We start from the raw sequence: 17767 nt of genomic DNA on the forward strand, positions 1-17767 counted from the left end.
TTATTTGCTGAATTTATATATATATATATATATATATGTGCACTATGAGTATATAAGTGTGTTGTCTGTAGAGGATGTGGGGACTTATTTTTACTTAAATAAAAAAAATAAAACATGTAATTTGATTTGGGGTGTTCAAAATTTTGCATGTGGCTGTATGTACTGTATGTATATCTTTGTAGAAATGTACATTTTACAGTATAATGGACTGAAAATACTTTTAAAACAGTTCAGGACATATCCATTACAGGTTATATTTTATTGTCAAAGGTTTAGAAATGTTTATATAATTGCTTAATGGCAATTGTCTGAGTTTGCTTTTCTTGTCTAGTATCTTGTGAGTATAGTGAAATACAGAAATAGTAAATTTCTAGTAGCAAATAAACCAATTTTAAAGTTCTTGGGGTGTTAAAGCCTCACAGTCGATAATGACCCTGCTGTTTTCTCAAATGTGTACATGCACAATACCAAGAACCATGAACTCAAGTGAGGTATGCTAGCCCAGAGCTTACAGAATGCTGTGACTCACCTGATTGGTGACCACCGCAGTCGAGATCGCGCAGGCCGCCTCTGTGTTCCACACAAAATTAGCTGTGCAGTTCTGATTGCTGAAGAACCGCGGCCCTGAGGACTGCTTGCCCTAAAGCAGAGAGACAAAATTAGGATTACAGGGCAAAAACTGAATGGGTCACATAGACAGTGTGCTTCAGAAGCGTTTTATCTTCTCATGTAACACTGATTTACAGTTTTAGTGGTACTGATGAATACTTGGCTAAAAGCAATATGTAATTTTGCTGGATCGTTCAAACTGTTTTGTAAAAAAGGTTAAAAATACAAAAAAATTAATAGTATGTTTCCTGTCTGGACGTCTGTCTGGTTAATGTATACAACAATGTGTATAATAAAGTTCCCCTTGGGGGAAACACCTAATCCAAACAATGTCATGTTACAAGGGCATTATTTTAGCAAAGAATGCCAGTATTACTGGTTCAGTAACTTAATTAAAAAAAAAAAAAAAAACAGGGAATTTTGGGGGAAAATAGTTTGAGAATAAAATAATATTTTATTTAATCAAGTCTGCCCAGCGTTACATTTAAAAACTTCAAGAATTATGGACACATTGAGCACTTAGGCCCAATCCCATTTCACCCCTACCCCTCTGTTTTGCGCGTTCACGTCTAGGGGTAGAGTTGTCCCAATTGTTGTTGAGATGGAGGGGCAGGGTGAAGTGTTGGGGCTATTTGGCCCTTCAAATGGAGATTTTTCAGAGGCGCTACAAACGGAGTGTTATGAGAAAATTCACAGAATGCCCTGCGAATCATCGGCAAGATGCACAAGTGACCAAAGAGACACATAAATGTAAGTATTTCTCTTACAATACAATGGATTTTTATAACAGAGAACCATTGTAATAGCGTTTTATTTCATTATTTCATTTCCTTCATAACACGCATAAAAATGGCTAATAATACTCTGATGTCTCGGTCGCTACCGGGTGAAATTTTCCCGTTCTACCTTAAATGGTGCAGCAGTTACATTCTGGTACCTGCACCATTTAAGGTGGAACAGGAAAATTTGAAGCTGGTGATTAAAAAACTTCAGCTTCATATCACCAAAGAATTCTTGGTGGTGATAATAAAAAAATTGCCCCCTCTTTGAAGGCGGATGATGCCCTAAATGTATTTAAGCAGTGAGGAGCTGAACTTTCCCCTCCTCTGTGGTCACTGCAGACTGGTGGGGTCGCCTACAGAGCAGCACTAGTAGCTGTTAATGAAGTGATGTGGTTTTTTGTTTGCGCTCTTTTTTATTCAGTGACTTGTTTGATTGATTGATGCATAAAACCGAAGTTGTGAGTGAATCGCGAGCGCCGGTGCTTTTCAGTCTCCTTCGGATAAACGTCAGTGTGATAAACCATTATTGCTATAGTCTGGAGACCAAGCAGGAAAACACGTCCTGATTATTTTTTCAGGCTATTTTAAATGATTCACCTGTCCTGTCACGTGACACACAAGTGAGGTCACCACAGCTGGAGGCGGCATATTGGAAATGACCGGAAAACCTCGTCTTGTCTGTTTACGTAAAAGTTGCTGATGACAACTGATGACGTATCCAGTTGTGAAGGGTTGGGGGGGGGGGGGGGGGAATCAATCACTACCCCTTGTAGCTCAGTTTCAAGGGGGAGGGTTACACTCGAAAACAAGGGGTAGGGGTAACAATAAGAAATGGGATTGGGCTTTAGTGTACTTATATAGTTACTAGCCCATTTAAACTTCTAAATTCAGATGTGTGAGATGTGGCTGTCTGTTTCACAGGGACAAACTAAAAAATCCTGATCTAATCCTCACCCCTGATGCTTTTGAACAAATGAGGTGAATGCGGGTCGTGTATTTGGTCATCACTCCTTCCGCCTCACACGCTGAGCCGTCAGTATACTCTAGCATCAGCTGGTTCTCTTCTAGGACCACTGGGCCTTTCACAGCCACACCCATGTTACTGACAGACACTTTTTCCACTTGCACCCCCTGCAGAAAAACAGCATATAGCACATACAATAGGTTACAAAAACCTAAGATATAAAAAAAAAATTGCTGTGATTTTGAATTTCCCTGTCAATATTGTGAATAAAGCAAATAGTCTGAGGAGACCCTGCAAGATCTAAATGTAATGTCTACTGAGGTTAATGGACGCTATCATATTAAAACCTTGTGTACACACACACACACACACACACACACACACACACACACACACACACACACACACGACATATGACAGAAACTGTCAGTAAATACTTGGAATCATGAAATGATGAAAAGATGCCATATAAAAGTTATCAGGTTGTGTTAAGATAAAAAACTGAAAAGTACTGCTAAGCAAATACTGTGCAAAAGTCAGAGACCACTAATTTAATTTCTATTCAAAAGTCATTAACTCCAAATTATTCATTTTTCATAGCAGAAAAAAATAACTGACAGAAAATTACATAGAAGCCTTAACAACACCTTTCCTCATCTTAAAACCTCACTCTTGGAAGTTGGCTGCATTTTCTGCTTCTCTTAACCTAATTATCAGTGATGTTGACGTCTGGACTGGGTTGGTAACTCCACTGTCCTGAGAACAACTGTAAATTTTAACATCTACATTTTCTCCTTTTTGTATATTTTCTTTTCTCAATAAGGGCTTCCTGGTAGCTACACATCCTTTCAGACTCAGTGTTGAGTTGTCTTCTCTCAGTGGAAGGACGGACAGAAACACCTGTAGATTTTCTCTGATCTGGAACAAAGATCAAAGCTTTAAGTACTGTTTTGGGTCAGTTAAGGGACAGTTTTGGTCTACAAGGTCTTGCATGGTTGAGACATTTTCTCTGTAGCTTTTAAAGCTTTTAAACATTTCTTCTTAATTTCCTTTCACTGTTCCATTCCACACACAAGTGGATTATATAAACTGGTTGAAAATATCTGAATAATTTTCAATTAATGGCTTTTTGACTGGAAATGGGATGACCATTGAACCAATAACTGAAAGGTTGTGGATTCAAAGCCCAGGACTGACTAGGCATATCTGGGTTGTGCCCTTGTGCAAGCCACTTACCGCCCCGCCCCCTTTCCTCACAATGGGCATAAAATCAATAAATGAAGACTGGTCACTGACTTTTGCACAGTATCACACTTAATGAATAAAACTGTATCAAATTGCAAACCCTTAGTTTTACAGCAACAGAACTTCCTTTTTTCTAAGACTTTATATTAAAGGGATGTTTCCTGGCTGTACTTGATAGCAGGAAAAAAGAACAGAGCTCAGCACTGTGGCTACTGCTCAGCTGACCTGCTGCACATCATATTTCATTTCGCAGACGGAGGCCAGCCGGTCGCAACCAGGCACGGGTCTGAGTGGCCGACAAACATTGATGTAGTACTTCCTCCGGTTTCTGGTGTCAGACAAATCCATGGCCTGCCAGTTGCTGGGCCCATTTGACCTAGTCAAACTGTAGAAAAGGAAGGAAAATAAAAGCTATTCACTACATAGCCTAACTGTAAAGCCAGCTTAATAGTAAAATGTACAATGGATTGAGGACCGAGTAAAATAAGATACCATCAACAGAGCATTTGATTCCCTACAGTGTTAAAGCAACAGTCTGGGGAAAAATCTAATCACACCTATTCGAAAGGTTGTTGATTGGCCAAGATACTTTTTGTATTCAGTGTTTGGTTTGCTTTTTCAGTTTTGTGTTAGAGCAAGACAGGGCCCAACAAAATGTCATGTTTTGAGCCAGGTAGGGGCTCTAATGGAGATTTGTATATGCAGTAGATTCACTTTTATTTGATAGAACAGGCTCAAGTAAATGTTACACAATCTCATGCATTCTCACTCTCACTCTCTAGTGACTATAGCTGCATCTGGAATAGCATTTGCATGTGGTAAACCGGAATCTGAGGCATTGATGAACATGTCCCTAAAAGAAACTCAAGTCCATCCAAGCAACATTCTGTAAAAGCATGTCGGTAATAATATGTTAACTTTAGTATCTTCGAGGAGGTGTGGGTCAGGATTAGATTTCAAATTTAGGAGTACCAGTTGGGCTAAGGTTGGTCTGGTCTTAGTGCAGGCTTCAATTTAATGCAGTACAGATCTCTAGTTGCTTAGAACCTTCTAAGAGTTAGAATTAGAGTTAGAGTGGGTTGAGAAAAACAAAAGAGCTCACCTAGACAAGTCATACTGTTGTAAAGACACAGGATCAGTTACCAAACACTCCTGGGGTCTTTCTGGACAAGCATAAGAGGTGTACCACCTAAAGTTGTAGGTAAAGTCATCCTCAACCTAAGTGAGACAAACCAGGACCAAACACAACAAATGACAAACAGGATAGGCATTTACCTAAAAATATTTGATGCTTATTGAAAAAGACATAGTAGCATAAGGTCTACTGGCATAATTATTTGTAAAATTAGTGTAGCGTGCTAGAAAAAAGAGCAACAGTGCACAAAACAAAATTCTAGTCTGTTAGCTTGCACAGCACTAATTCATTTGGAGAGTGAAACCTTAGCCAGCAAAAAAAAGCAAACATAAGCTTGTTTCTCTGATTGGTGCAGTACCTGAAACTCCGGTATTCCTGGCCCGGCCTCTCTGTCACATAGGAAGGAGATGTGTGTGGATCTCTGTGTGTGCTGTTTGTTGTTGTACACCGAGCCGTTGAGGTAGTCCAGCTGGATCATGCCATCGTAGTATAACAGCTTAGAGTTAAACTCGCCCAGGTTCCAAGATTTAACTTTGCTGCGAAGTGAGAACAGAGAAGCTCAAAAGAACATCCAGATCACCAAAAGCATCTTTACTGTTCAGTGAAGTGAAGAAATGGCTTGCCTGTTTTCAACTTGACATACTCCTGCAGTCCCAGGACAATTCACAGCCTGAACGTTCCCACAGACATTAATCAAGTAGTCATAGTTGCCATCAGATATGTTGTAGTAACTTCCATTGGCTTTCTTCAGGGGGGTCAAGTCAAACGAAAAACCTAGAAAGACAGAATAATGTCTTTCATGAGGAAACTATACCCTGTATCACGATTACTATTTGCAGAGTTGAAGCGGTGATTTAGCAAAAAAATATATATTTTCCTTTTATCCTATATGCAGTCAATCAGCCAATAAATCAGCTTCTTTTCTTGCATTAGAGCTACCAGGCTAATATAGTTAACAAGCAATGAAAGTTTATGACCGAGCAACTAAAAATAGCCAAAGTATGTAGCAAAGCTTACAGGAGAAGCAACAATAATGAACCTTTAGGCCACAACCATACTCAAAACGATCAAATGAACGCAAACAACAATGCCCAGCCAAAGCATTACAAACCTGCTGTACAAACATAACATACATTCTTGCTTTACCTTGGCATTTAAAACACTCAATACTTAAGGGGACAATGAAGGACGATTCAGAGCATCTGTAAACAGGATCTACTGTTATTCTGTGCTGCTTTATTTGTTCTTATCAGAATCAGAATCAAGTTTTATTGTCCAGATATGCTACACTTACGAGGAATTTGGTTTTGGTTATAGGAGCTCACAGTGCACAGTATCAGACAGACATTCACATGTAGGGAATAAGATAAAATAAATATAAAATAAAATTAATAACCCGCATTCCTACTCACTCACTCAGTCTCTCTCTCTCACACACACACACACACACCTGTAAACCTTACATTGTGCAATGCATGAGTCTAAAGTGAAAGTGCTGAGTGCAGCAGCAGCTAAAGGGTGTATGGTGGCAGAGAAAGAGGTCAATGAGGTGACAGTCAGATAGGTGGGGTAATATGGCAGTGAAAAGATGCTAGAATAAACACTGGAATGAACAGGGGATTATTTTGCTGCGCTGCTGTCCGTACCTGCATTAGAGTCCTCCACTTTACAGTTATCTCCGTTTGCTCGGGAGAGGACGCAGGCGGCAGCAGTCTGCCACTCAAATTCATAAACACAGCCGTCGCCGGACACACTCCTCATGATGGGTGCACTCTCAAGATCCCCAGGTTTACACTTCAGAGTAATGATGGTCTTAATCTTTGTGTTTTTTCTGCATACTTCTCCGTCTGTGTAGATGAGCCTCAAGTCATTTCCCTGAAGGTCCTTCTGGGGTGAAGACAGGAATTTACCCAGACTTATAGACTTTCCTTTTCCTGAGAAATGAGAATGTGACTTAGTGTAAGATTCTCAACACAAGTGAAACTGTAGCAGGGTTGGCAATAGAACTACAAATAAAATAATTCATGGTAATGTACTTACCCACAGCACATATAGCTGCATCTTCAGGACAGGAGCTTGTTTCCTTCCGCTGGATGATGCTGTGGCACACGTTGATGTAAAAGCGCCTCTTGTCAGACTCTGGAGCGTTAGCATCCACTGCCTCCCAGTTCTGAACTGGAGTCTGTGAATCAGGTTCTGAAACGTACAGTAATTTAAATATAGTATTCAAAATTAAACATATTTTCATCCATGTTAAATTCAATGTAATTCCATGATTAAATAACACTGGTAGGGAAGTGCCACACTGGCTGCAATTCTCAGCATTTTCTTGGAGGCATAGTCATATAACTGAAATTCAGAGAAATGATCAATGCACATATTTACTTTTGTAATGAAAAATCAGATCACGTTTGGGGTGCAAGATACAGAAATTACACAAATGATAACTTTACATTATATATTTTGTAATGAAATTTCATTTCACACCAGGTGTTGCAGGTAACGCAGAACAAAGTAACACATTATAGCAAAAAATGTACTTTTTTATGTAAAGAAGTAGTGTAACACATTTTACAGTTACTGACTTAATGACAATCACATCATGTTCCTGTTTTTAAGAGAACCAAATAAACAACAACATTTACACCATAAATACTACTAATGTTATTTAAACACTATATACACACACACACACACACTTCACAGGACAGTAAACAAATGTTCCTAACTTATGAACTTATGGAAGTAAAAGGGCCAAATTTTTTCCAAGTAATTTCATAACATAATGCAAAGGGTAAGTGGAATTTTCATTTTATTCAAAAATCCACAGGGATATACATAGACATACATAAATATAGGTTGTTGTGTGGCGTAACAGCAATGATATATGTGAACAATCTGTCAAAACATCTAATCACACTAATATGAAACTGATGGATAAAAATCCCTGTGCTACAGAAGAGATACCAAAAATCACCTAAAAAGGCCAGAATTGATACTGATGTCTTGTAAATATTGCTTTTTTCTGTGGCTGAAAATATTACAGAGAGAATTGTTGGGTATTTCCTTTCACATTTGTAGGTTTAACAGAGTAATGAAGAGGTAAGTTAATGAAATCACTGATTAGATACATTCTTTAATAAAAAAATAAATGAGGAATGACTGAAAACGTGATTTATGATGAATTATATGTAATATGTCAGCCCCAAGCTAACATGATTACCACAAGGTAAAAAGCCAGTTAAGTGATATGTTATGATACAATATCATCAGCTGTAATGTAATACAACACAATGTATTGTTATTATATCACAGCTAATCACAGTCTATCATTTAATAATATCATAACTGGTATGTTATCTTGCGGAAAGTGTGGTATGTGGTAATGACTGTTTGCTCACCTGAGTAGCGAGTGAGAGGAGACAGGTCATAATGCTTTTTGCCATTTGTGACTCTGCATAAATCTTTGCTTTCCTTAACACAAGCATAGGCAGTTTGCCAGGTAAAGTAATATGTGCAGTCAGTCTCTCCTGCAAATACTGGATAGCCATTCTCTGGGGAAAAAAGTTCATTCAAAGAATTATTAATAATTAGTACAGGAAGAATAGATTGAAAACATAATATAGAAGGCTGTATCAGGTCCCCATATAGTATGACTAGTATAACATCCCAGATGTTTTCCTTGAAACAATAAATAAAGCAGAGAAAATCTGCTGAAAATGGATATTCTAACTTTTCGATCTATAGCACATCAGAGTTTGTAAGTAGAGGTATTTCATTATGATTTGAATTTGATTCAATTTACTGTAGTCTTGTTTTCACAAAAGCCATCTTATACATTTTTGCCCTGTATTGTCATTTCACAATAGGGCAAATTTGTCATTTCTTGTCGTTGTAACAAACAGAAAAAGCACAGACTCAAACCAGGACGTATAGACAGTGCATAGTCAGATATTCAAGTGCATCAGGTATATAGACAGAAATTTATTCAGATGTATGAATGACGGTATTTACAGATTAATGATTTAACTGAGCAGAAACTTTGGAAAATCTGTGGAATTTCTTTAAGTATCTGCCATCTTTTGCTTTGATTATTCAGAGCAGAGGCCACTGAGATGCAGCAACACAAGACTGAATATGTGAGTAATTCACTCCGTCACCAACCTGCAGTGGAGTTGCACTCAAAGTTGATGATGGTCATGCGCTGGAAGCCTGAGCTACATGTGCTTCCTCCTGGATAGATGAGAGTGAGATCTCCATCAGAGTACCTGTTTAAAGACAAAGAGACCTGGCCTTAGAGACCACAAACATCAAGTTGACCAGGAAGCTGACTGATGAGCGGCTTCCCTCAGCTCTCCTTCGCCTCTCGTTTCCTGTGAAAATCTGCACTTTAGCAGAGCTCAAAGACCACAGCTGCTAACCAACATGCATACATTTAATGTGCCTGTGTGAAAGGGAAAAAGTCTATAGTAGGAGCTGCAACAAACAAAACAAAGTATATTTTGCAGCACTTCACAGTAGGGCAGTATTAATAAGGCTATATGACACTGTGTCAACATAACTGATTTAAACCTACATACACCTTCATAAAGGTTTGTTCCATTATGCATTGTGATATCAAGTTAAACAGTAAGACCTGTCTATTTGGGGTGAGGCCAGAGCAGGCAAAGGCATGGCAGAATCCTTACAGAGTCAGAATTCACAGACTACTTTTCCCTCAGTCCTACATTTACAAACTCAAAATTCTCCCTGTTATAAACTGAAAACTTTGGTAATGTAACTAAAAGTACTCAAATACTATCGTCTCTCTTTATGTAGCTGAGTATTTAGATTTTCATTCAATTTTGTTGCATCTCTCTTCTTTCAGATGGCAGCTTTAAGTTGTCTAGTCATGCAGGACATCAGCTTGCACAGCAAACTGACTCTTGGCCAGGGTTGCTGGACCTTCGCTTTTGGATGGTCAAGAGTGTGGCAGGTTTTGAACACTTCCCGTCTCCCGCCCTCCCATTTTATTAAATGACAACATTTTTTGTAGGTTAATTCAACTCTATATTCACGTTTTCACAATACTAAACAACACTAAATATACAGTCAGCCCCTGATGCTCGCTGACAGCCTCACAGTATTTGACAGCTGACAGACTGTGCATGAGGGACCATAAACAATGCCATTTAAAGCTTCAGTTGTCACACAATCATCTTTTATTTTGTTCACATGATTTCTTAGCTTGTCTCAACTTAAAAACTTCATGCTTAGATTTCATTCACATAGTTGGTAATGGCACTCTTCATTGAATTAAAAGGCCTCCTTTACAACATAACTAGAGACAAAATACTCTTAACGTGTTATGCGTGAGCCTTCATCAGATCTCTATACAAACCCTGGTAAAATATAAATACCAACACCTGATCAGTCAGGTATCATGCTTGTTTCTCATTAACGGTTTAATATTTTCTTTTGGAAAATGTGTGCAAGTCATTATGAAACCCAAGCAAAAAAATATGAATTATCAGGTGTTGATATTTATCATTTTCAAACTTATTATCGGTTTCAAACACCCTTTCATGGAACACCTTCAACATAAATGTTTATACCCACAGAAAAACTCAATATTTCTAGTTTTTAATGGCTCCTTCTATGCTTGACCTTACTTGCAGTCTTGCACATCACTTGCACATTTTATGAAAAGTGGTACATGAGTTAGTTATGACATTCTTCCTTCACTTTGCTGTGTACCACTTCAATTCCATTTTTATTTCTCCACTCATTCTTTTTAAGCCTAATCTTACATTGCTTTTTTTAAATATTTATTTCTCTCTTTCTTGATCATGCATGTGGTTTTGAGCTGCATGCAAAAGTTCTACAACATGAATACTTTGACTTTACAATGTCTGTTTTTTTTTCCCCCAGCATTATTTCTGATATACCCAGATTCCTTTTAATTTTATTTTATTCTTATAATGAGAATGTGTTTCTGAGAAGTGCTTCTTATGCGAGAAAGGTAGTTTTCTCGAACCTGAGAGTTTGATTCTGGTATCTTCCGGCAATCTTGTTCACTTCTCCATTGTCCTTCACCTGGCAGGAGGAAATGTAACCCTTATCATCTTTACATTCACCAGCTTTGGTCTCTCCACACACATTCAGATAAAATCTGTAGCTATCCTTCCCGATTTTGGCTTCAGCCATGTATGGAGCATCACCAGCTGCAAAAAAAATAATAATAAAAAATCCATTAGCCAATACCTGAGGGAACAACAAAATCATGTACTGCACTCACACCCGAAAATGTTCTTTAATCATTAAAAAGATTTTTAAAAGTCTGGTGGTAAATCTAATTCCCATACTTTTTCCACTTCACACCCTAATTGCAGTCAGTCAAAAGGACTGGGATTGGGAAGCTTTGATTTTTAATATGTAATACAAATCGTATAAGCAAGTCAATTTAAGTGTGCAAGGATTTAAGTAGGCAATTTGCTAACTGGTTACGGTGTAAATTTAAATTACTTGTTAGGCACTCTAGGCAATGCAGGTTTATTGATATAGTTCATTTCATACACAAAGGTGTTGAATCTGCTTTACATAAACAAAAGCAAAGCTGGGGAGAGGGTATAAAGCCTACCCCTGCTATAAAAAACATTAGATACCACACATCTTGCCAACTGACAACACCTGAGGTAAGGGGGAGATTGTGTAAATTTGATAACCATAAGCCAATCTATTGCATTCAGCTTCGGACATTTCTTTCCCTTACAGCCATGCATGAGGTGTGTGAGGTCGATGGAGATGTCATCCTGTTTCAGTTTGCACTGGTTGCTCTCCAGATAGTCTCTGTGGCAGGCAAACTCTGTCACCCACTCAATCTCATAGCGACAGTTTGTTTTAGCCGTCAGCTTGGGGTCACTCCCCTGCAAAGAAATAAATTCAACTCAGTACCAGTACCAGCCACTACCTTGAATGAATTGAACCATGGACTAAACTTGATACAACTCTCAAGCAGATTTATTTTGACACATCCACAAACACACTAAATTTTATTCAACATTTAACAGATTATGCAGCACTAAAAATGAAAAAGAACATCCGCTTGCTTTCTTTTCAATAAAACAAGCAGCTGAGGTGTTAAGACCTATACAGTCACCTTCAATTTGAGCACAACCGCAGTAACACAGGCATTCAAATGATTTTACCATTTACCAATTTTACGACTAATCAAACACAAACATTAACACAAAAGGGGAGGGGCAGCAGAGGGTGAGAGAGGCTCTTACCTGCTGTCTATGAGATGGGCAGATGAAGGTGATTGTGACGGCAGGCTTGTGCTCGCCACACATCTCAGCTTCTTCTTGACTCTCGTACCGTAGCCTCAACCTGACGCACACAAAATGGTAGCTAAACACTTTGATTCCTGTCACACTAATGTTGAAAAAGTGAAAGTTAAAATAAATGCTGAATTCTTTGATCGTGAGCTAAATTCTGACTTTTTGTGAAAAAGCTTCTGATCAGTAGATCGAATCCTTCCGTGTGTCATCTGAACACATAAAAATCTAAAGTTTTAGAATAGTGAATATTTTAAAACAAAGAAAGGTTATTAGAATGTATGAAAATGACTAAAACTGGTCACAATGGTGAAGGTCACAAATCTGCTTAAATCTGATTAGTGACCTAAAAAAAAGAGCAGAATTTTCAATATTTCTTTTTCATACACTCTAATAACCTTTCTTTGTTTTAAAATTTTCAATATTCTAAAACTTTACATTTTTATGTCCAAGTTTAAATGGAAAAGAACAAAAACAGCAAAAACAAAAAACAGATTTTCAATGTGGTCTTAGACTTCTGGACTGTACATAACTCTTGATTTACAGCAAGTCAAAGCTGATCGTTAGCTGTGCTGAGCTGTAGGTTTGCACATACCTGTCCTTAGAGATAAGCTCCAGTGGCTTGTCTGGTTTGCCCATGCTAAAGGACCTGCTTCCATTAGTGAGACAGGCAGCAGAATCTTCAGGACATAAACTTTGTGCTCGGTCTGTCAACAGATAAAGGATGGTGATTGAGAAATACAGCTGGTAAAACAGCCAATACAACACAGTATGCTTCACAAAGAAGCTACAAGTTATATTTTAATTAGTATATATTACATGTAAGCATGCTAAAATGATTTTGATTAATTAGGCTGTACAGGATCCATCAGGCCAAGATCAAAATTTTTGTTCCAGGCACTCAATAGGCGTGCACGCACACACACACACACACACTCCCTAAGCAGCTTATCCTTCTGGGTTGTGGGGAACCAATAGGCCAACACTCATTATTATTTGTTGTGTCATGCAATTTTATCACACGAGCAATGTGAGTCAGGTAAGTGCACCCAGGCTGTATTTGCAAGTTTCTGCTATTCCTGTACTAAAATGTCTATAATAATAGTATAATAATACATGGCTCATTGTGCTAAACAGCCAGATGCCTCGTAATTTTGATGCAGCTATTTGTTTGGCTCATGTTTATAATATAGGCAAATGATTTTCATTTATGAAAAGGAAAAAAAACAAAAACAAAAAAAAACAGGTTGGCCCATTAAAGAGTAAATAATGTTATTTATATTGTGGCTTTGGCTAATAGAAATTGCTACAAATGTGCTAGTGTGTTCCATGTGTTTATTTAACCCACAGAGTAATGGATTCAAGTTGGAAAAAAAAAACATTTATAAAATGCAGCCATCTGCCAAATTGGCTGTAAAGATACTGAAACCGAAAATCTGCCATAAAAGGTAACTATTGCTGCACTACTAAACCAAGAACCTAGATCAAGCAGAATACAGCTATTCTCTCTAAAAACCCATTTAAATGCTTTAAAACATTTGCTGAGCCAACATACAGCAGACACGATGCAAATATCACTAAAACATGCCACAGCAACTCACTCAAATTTCTGCAAACATTAATATAAAAATCCACATTATCATCTGAGTCGTCAACCAGGTAGCCATCCGTGACTTTGATGAGGGGGTTGAGGTCGTGTTTTTTCCCATCAGAATCAAAGACGTAGCACGGCACCTTAAAGCAAGACAAGGAAACAATGATGTGTAAGCTCATTTAACACTCAAGGTCTACACAGCATTTTATAACATGTCTGATGAAAAATCTCTAAAAATGTTCTATATAAAAAAAAATTATAAAAAATAAATCACCTCAAACCACTCTGAATTAGTTTGATCACATCTCACTGGTTGAATTTTGCACACAATTTGAAAAATCAGTGGAATCATAAATGGAAAGCATAGTAAGTTAATATAAAAGTTAATATAAAGTTTATTCTGTTGGGCATTTTTAAGACATCCTACATTTGAGATGTCATCTCTCAGTTTAGCCACATCATAATAAAAATACTAATACCACTACTACGGCTACTACTATCACTACTACTAATAATAATAACAATACTATTAATGTTTTTATTTATATAGCACTTTTCATGCTGGTGGCAGCTCAGAGTGCTTTACAGACAGGCAATAAAGCTTAACAGTCACACAAGAAATCATACTATTTAGTATGCATTTAAATTCATATAAGAAAATGCCAGATCAATTAAAAAGATAAATACCAACAGACAGAGTTTTAATTAAAGGCTAAGGCAAAGAGATATGCTTTTAAATGCTTCTTAATAGTGAGCACTGAGCTTGACTGTCTAATAAAAGTTGGAATTCCACAGTTTAGAAGCATAATAACTAAACAAGGCCTCTCCACGTTTCCTGTGTTTTACAATAGGTATTTGCAGAAGTTCAGTATCTGCAGACCTAAAATCATGTGCTGGAACACAGACAGACATTCAGTGATGTAAGCTGGTGCTTTAAGGTCATTTAGAGCATTAAAAACTAGCAGCATCAAGTTAACTGACTCACTGGCTACCTAGTATACAGGTAGCCAGTGCAGTTCTTTCTAAATGGTGCTCAAAACTCTATTTCTAACAAATGAATGAACAAGTGAATGAAGCTAAAGAACCAAGTCTCTCACAAAGCAGCTTTCTTTGAGTTGCACCAACAATCAGTATTTCAGTTTCTTCGTGATTTAGTTGTAGCTTTTGTGACATACACTGAGAGAAGCTTACTCAACCTTACTCAGAAAGGTTAACCACACATATGCACTCCATCCTGCCACACTGCACCTACCTCCTTATGTGGTTTGAACTTCTCTTTTCTGCAGGCTGCGTAAGTTCTCCACTCAAAGTAATGCACGCACTGCGACAAAGTGACAAACTCTGGGGTGCCCTTTAGAATAAATACAGACATGAGAGCTGATGAGTGCTAGGCTGTGTTTTGCAGCAGCATTACAAAACTGCACATAGATCAAACAGTGCACAAGGAAGTTGTGACGTTATTTGAAAGGAGGACTTGGTTTATTTGCTGTGAACACTCAAATTTCCTGTATTTCTCTTCAGGCAGCTCAGCAGGTCTTGAATTTAACAGCATGCTGTAGCTCACAATCAGTTTCTGGGGTTAGGGTTCTATAACCTGATCTAAACACTTGCGATCAGTATGAGCCTGCTAAATGATATAGCCGCATTTGTTAATGCAGCTTGTATTTGAACTCCGAAGATTCACTTCCATGTTCTCCCTTGTTGCTATTTGCAAAAGGTCAAATACAGTCGTATACAAAAGTATCGGTGCTGCCATTCAAACTGTGTTTTTTTTGTTTTGGTTTGTTTTTAGAAATGAAAATAAGTGAACACATCCTCTACAGACAGCAGCTGTCTGCACATTTTAAATGCACAATTACTGTTTATTTGCCGAATAAAACTAAAAATAAAAAAGTGGCTTGCAAAAGTTATGATATTTTTCATAGTTTATTTTTTACTCTATATTAAACTCAAATCAAAATTATGCAGTAAACTGCAAATGCCATATTTTTGTACATTGTATATAATAGTCCATAGTGTGTGTGTGTGTGTGTGTGTGTGTGTGTGTGTGTGTGTGTGTGTGTGCGCATATATATGTCAGATCACTATGTTCTAAAACATGTCATTTGACCAGGGCATGTTCACCTAGTATCTCTTATACGAAAGCTTTACTCTGAGGGTCTTAAGGTCTAATTGAACATTCCTAGACCAGTTTTTATTTGGCTTGGAATTTGACACGGCACTCTGGACATTACATTTTTCACTGGTTCAATCATGGAATCATCTACAGCTCTGTTTATGCTTCTGAACACATCCAACATTTCTTCATTTTCCTAACACTAACAGATGAAAATAACATTGGATTTGATTTTCTTCTTTGATAATTAGGCTACTGTTCGGTAACAGTAATATGAAAAAATGTAATAAATGAAAGAGGAATAAGATAAAATCATACGAAGCAATGAAATCAATCAAATTATACACAAACACACAAAGAGAGGAAGAAATTTAACTAAAGGCTAAATTAATGAGCTATACACTATATTAATGTGTTAAACACTTCTTAAAAGAGGTTTTGCCTTATAAAAGGTGAAATAAGGGTTCCACAGTTAAGAAGCATAAAAACTGAAAGAGGCCTCTTCTTGTTTTCTGTATTTTATAGATGATTGAGGGGAAGATTGAGGAGATAAACTAGGTTTTGGATGATAACTGCAATTAATACTAATTCTTAGAGGAGAGGTTTAGACTAAGCAAACACACTGACATACATATCTTTTGAGATATTATTTATATATATATATATATATATATATATATATATATATATATATATATATATATATATATATATATATATATATATTATACAATGTGTTTGCTTAGTCTAAACCTCTCCTCAATCTAAGTTTATCTCCTCAATCTTTTATTAAATTAAATCAAGCGTCACAAACTTAAAAAGCACAAGTCTCAGGAGCTGGAAACCTTTCACCTGCGTCAAGTTTCATTTTCTCAACATAATAATGCATATTCTTCCATCTGTGGCATTTCTTACTCAGTGTTACCAGAGAACACGCAAAAAAAAAAGTTCCACTCAGTTAGGAGAGGCAGCTTTAGCCTGCCTGCTGTTGCGGGTCTTACCATTGTTTTTCCGCACTGGAAACTGATGCTGCTCTGAACTTTGCTTGCTGCACCCGGGCAGCCACGAGTGCCATTGAAAACAAGCATGGCATCAGAGGACATCTGCAAGGAGAGATCGCCTATGAAAACAAAACAATAGAAGACACCGATCAGCTGCATAGTATTTTCACTTCATGTCTTTGCACAGCAGCAATTACAATTGTCATCATATGAAATTCACATTGCTTCATTCACTTTTTTGATTTTTATTCAATACTATGCAAAAGTCAATGACGATCCTTTTTCATTTTTCAGGAGATCGTGCTCCATTCAAGCTCCATTCTTTCATCAAATCTACAAAAAATCCACAGGTCTTTCTGTCCATCCTTCCACTGTGAGAAAACAACTCAAAAGATGTGGATCTGTCAAGAAGCCCTTACTGAGAAAATGACAGACATAAATGGGGAAAGTGTGCAAATCAGACAAAGAACCTGCTGGTCTTTTTAGAACAACGGACTGACCACCCCAGAGGCAAGACCTCAGCATCACAGAATGTGCTTACTTGGATCTTGAGAAGCAGAAAATGCAACCAACTTCTAATAATAAACTTTAGAGGGCTAGAAAAATATCTGATTTATTTGAAAAACTAAGCAAATTACCTGAAAAGAATGAAACTGTAAAAAAGGTGGACACTTTAATATTACATTGTGTATTACAGTTAGTTGTTGAGGCTTTTGTGCAATTCTCTCTTTTAAAAAGGTGTTCTGCTTTTTTCTAACCTGTACTTGATGGTGATTTTGACTGGAAACGAAATAAATTAAGGGTGGACTTTTGCACAGCATGGTATTTTATGATGAATTGATCATTACAAATAGTCCAAAATTACTTGGAACACATTCTTGTTCATTAACTTACAATGTAAGTTTATCATTTTGGAATTAGAAGGCTTTCTTAGGACAGAACTGCAGTTTTGGCTTGTTCAAAACACCTCTGAAGTTTCCCCAGTGGATGTCAAAGAAGATGAAT

General features: G+C 37.4%; 1 protein-coding gene across 1 annotated transcript in view; it reads right to left on the reverse strand.

Moving 5' to 3' along the window:
* Positions 1-17767, reverse strand: part of igf2r (insulin-like growth factor 2 receptor) — a 48894-nt gene that overhangs the window by 26464 nt on the left and 4663 nt on the right. Inside the window, exons 3-19 of the mRNA XM_017721711.2 lie at positions 16763-16881; positions 14898-14996; positions 13653-13785; positions 12647-12758; positions 12004-12103; positions 11487-11640; positions 10752-10938; positions 8900-9003; positions 8137-8289; positions 6776-6931; positions 6382-6669; positions 5359-5509; positions 5094-5271; positions 4703-4818; positions 3826-3985; positions 2346-2522; positions 530-640 (exon numbers count right to left, since the gene is read on the reverse strand). Of these exons, the coding sequence (XP_017577200.1) occupies positions 530-640; positions 2346-2522; positions 3826-3985; positions 4703-4818; positions 5094-5271; positions 5359-5509; positions 6382-6669; positions 6776-6931; positions 8137-8289; positions 8900-9003; positions 10752-10938; positions 11487-11640; positions 12004-12103; positions 12647-12758; positions 13653-13785; positions 14898-14996; positions 16763-16881 (2498 nt within the window). The remainder of the gene's footprint in view (positions 1-529; positions 641-2345; positions 2523-3825; positions 3986-4702; positions 4819-5093; positions 5272-5358; positions 5510-6381; positions 6670-6775; positions 6932-8136; positions 8290-8899; positions 9004-10751; positions 10939-11486; positions 11641-12003; positions 12104-12646; positions 12759-13652; positions 13786-14897; positions 14997-16762; positions 16882-17767) is intronic.

This window comes from Pygocentrus nattereri, chromosome 4 (assembly GCF_015220715.1).
Source record: "Pygocentrus nattereri isolate fPygNat1 chromosome 4, fPygNat1.pri, whole genome shotgun sequence".
Lineage (NCBI taxonomy): Eukaryota > Metazoa > Chordata > Actinopteri > Characiformes > Serrasalmidae > Pygocentrus > Pygocentrus nattereri.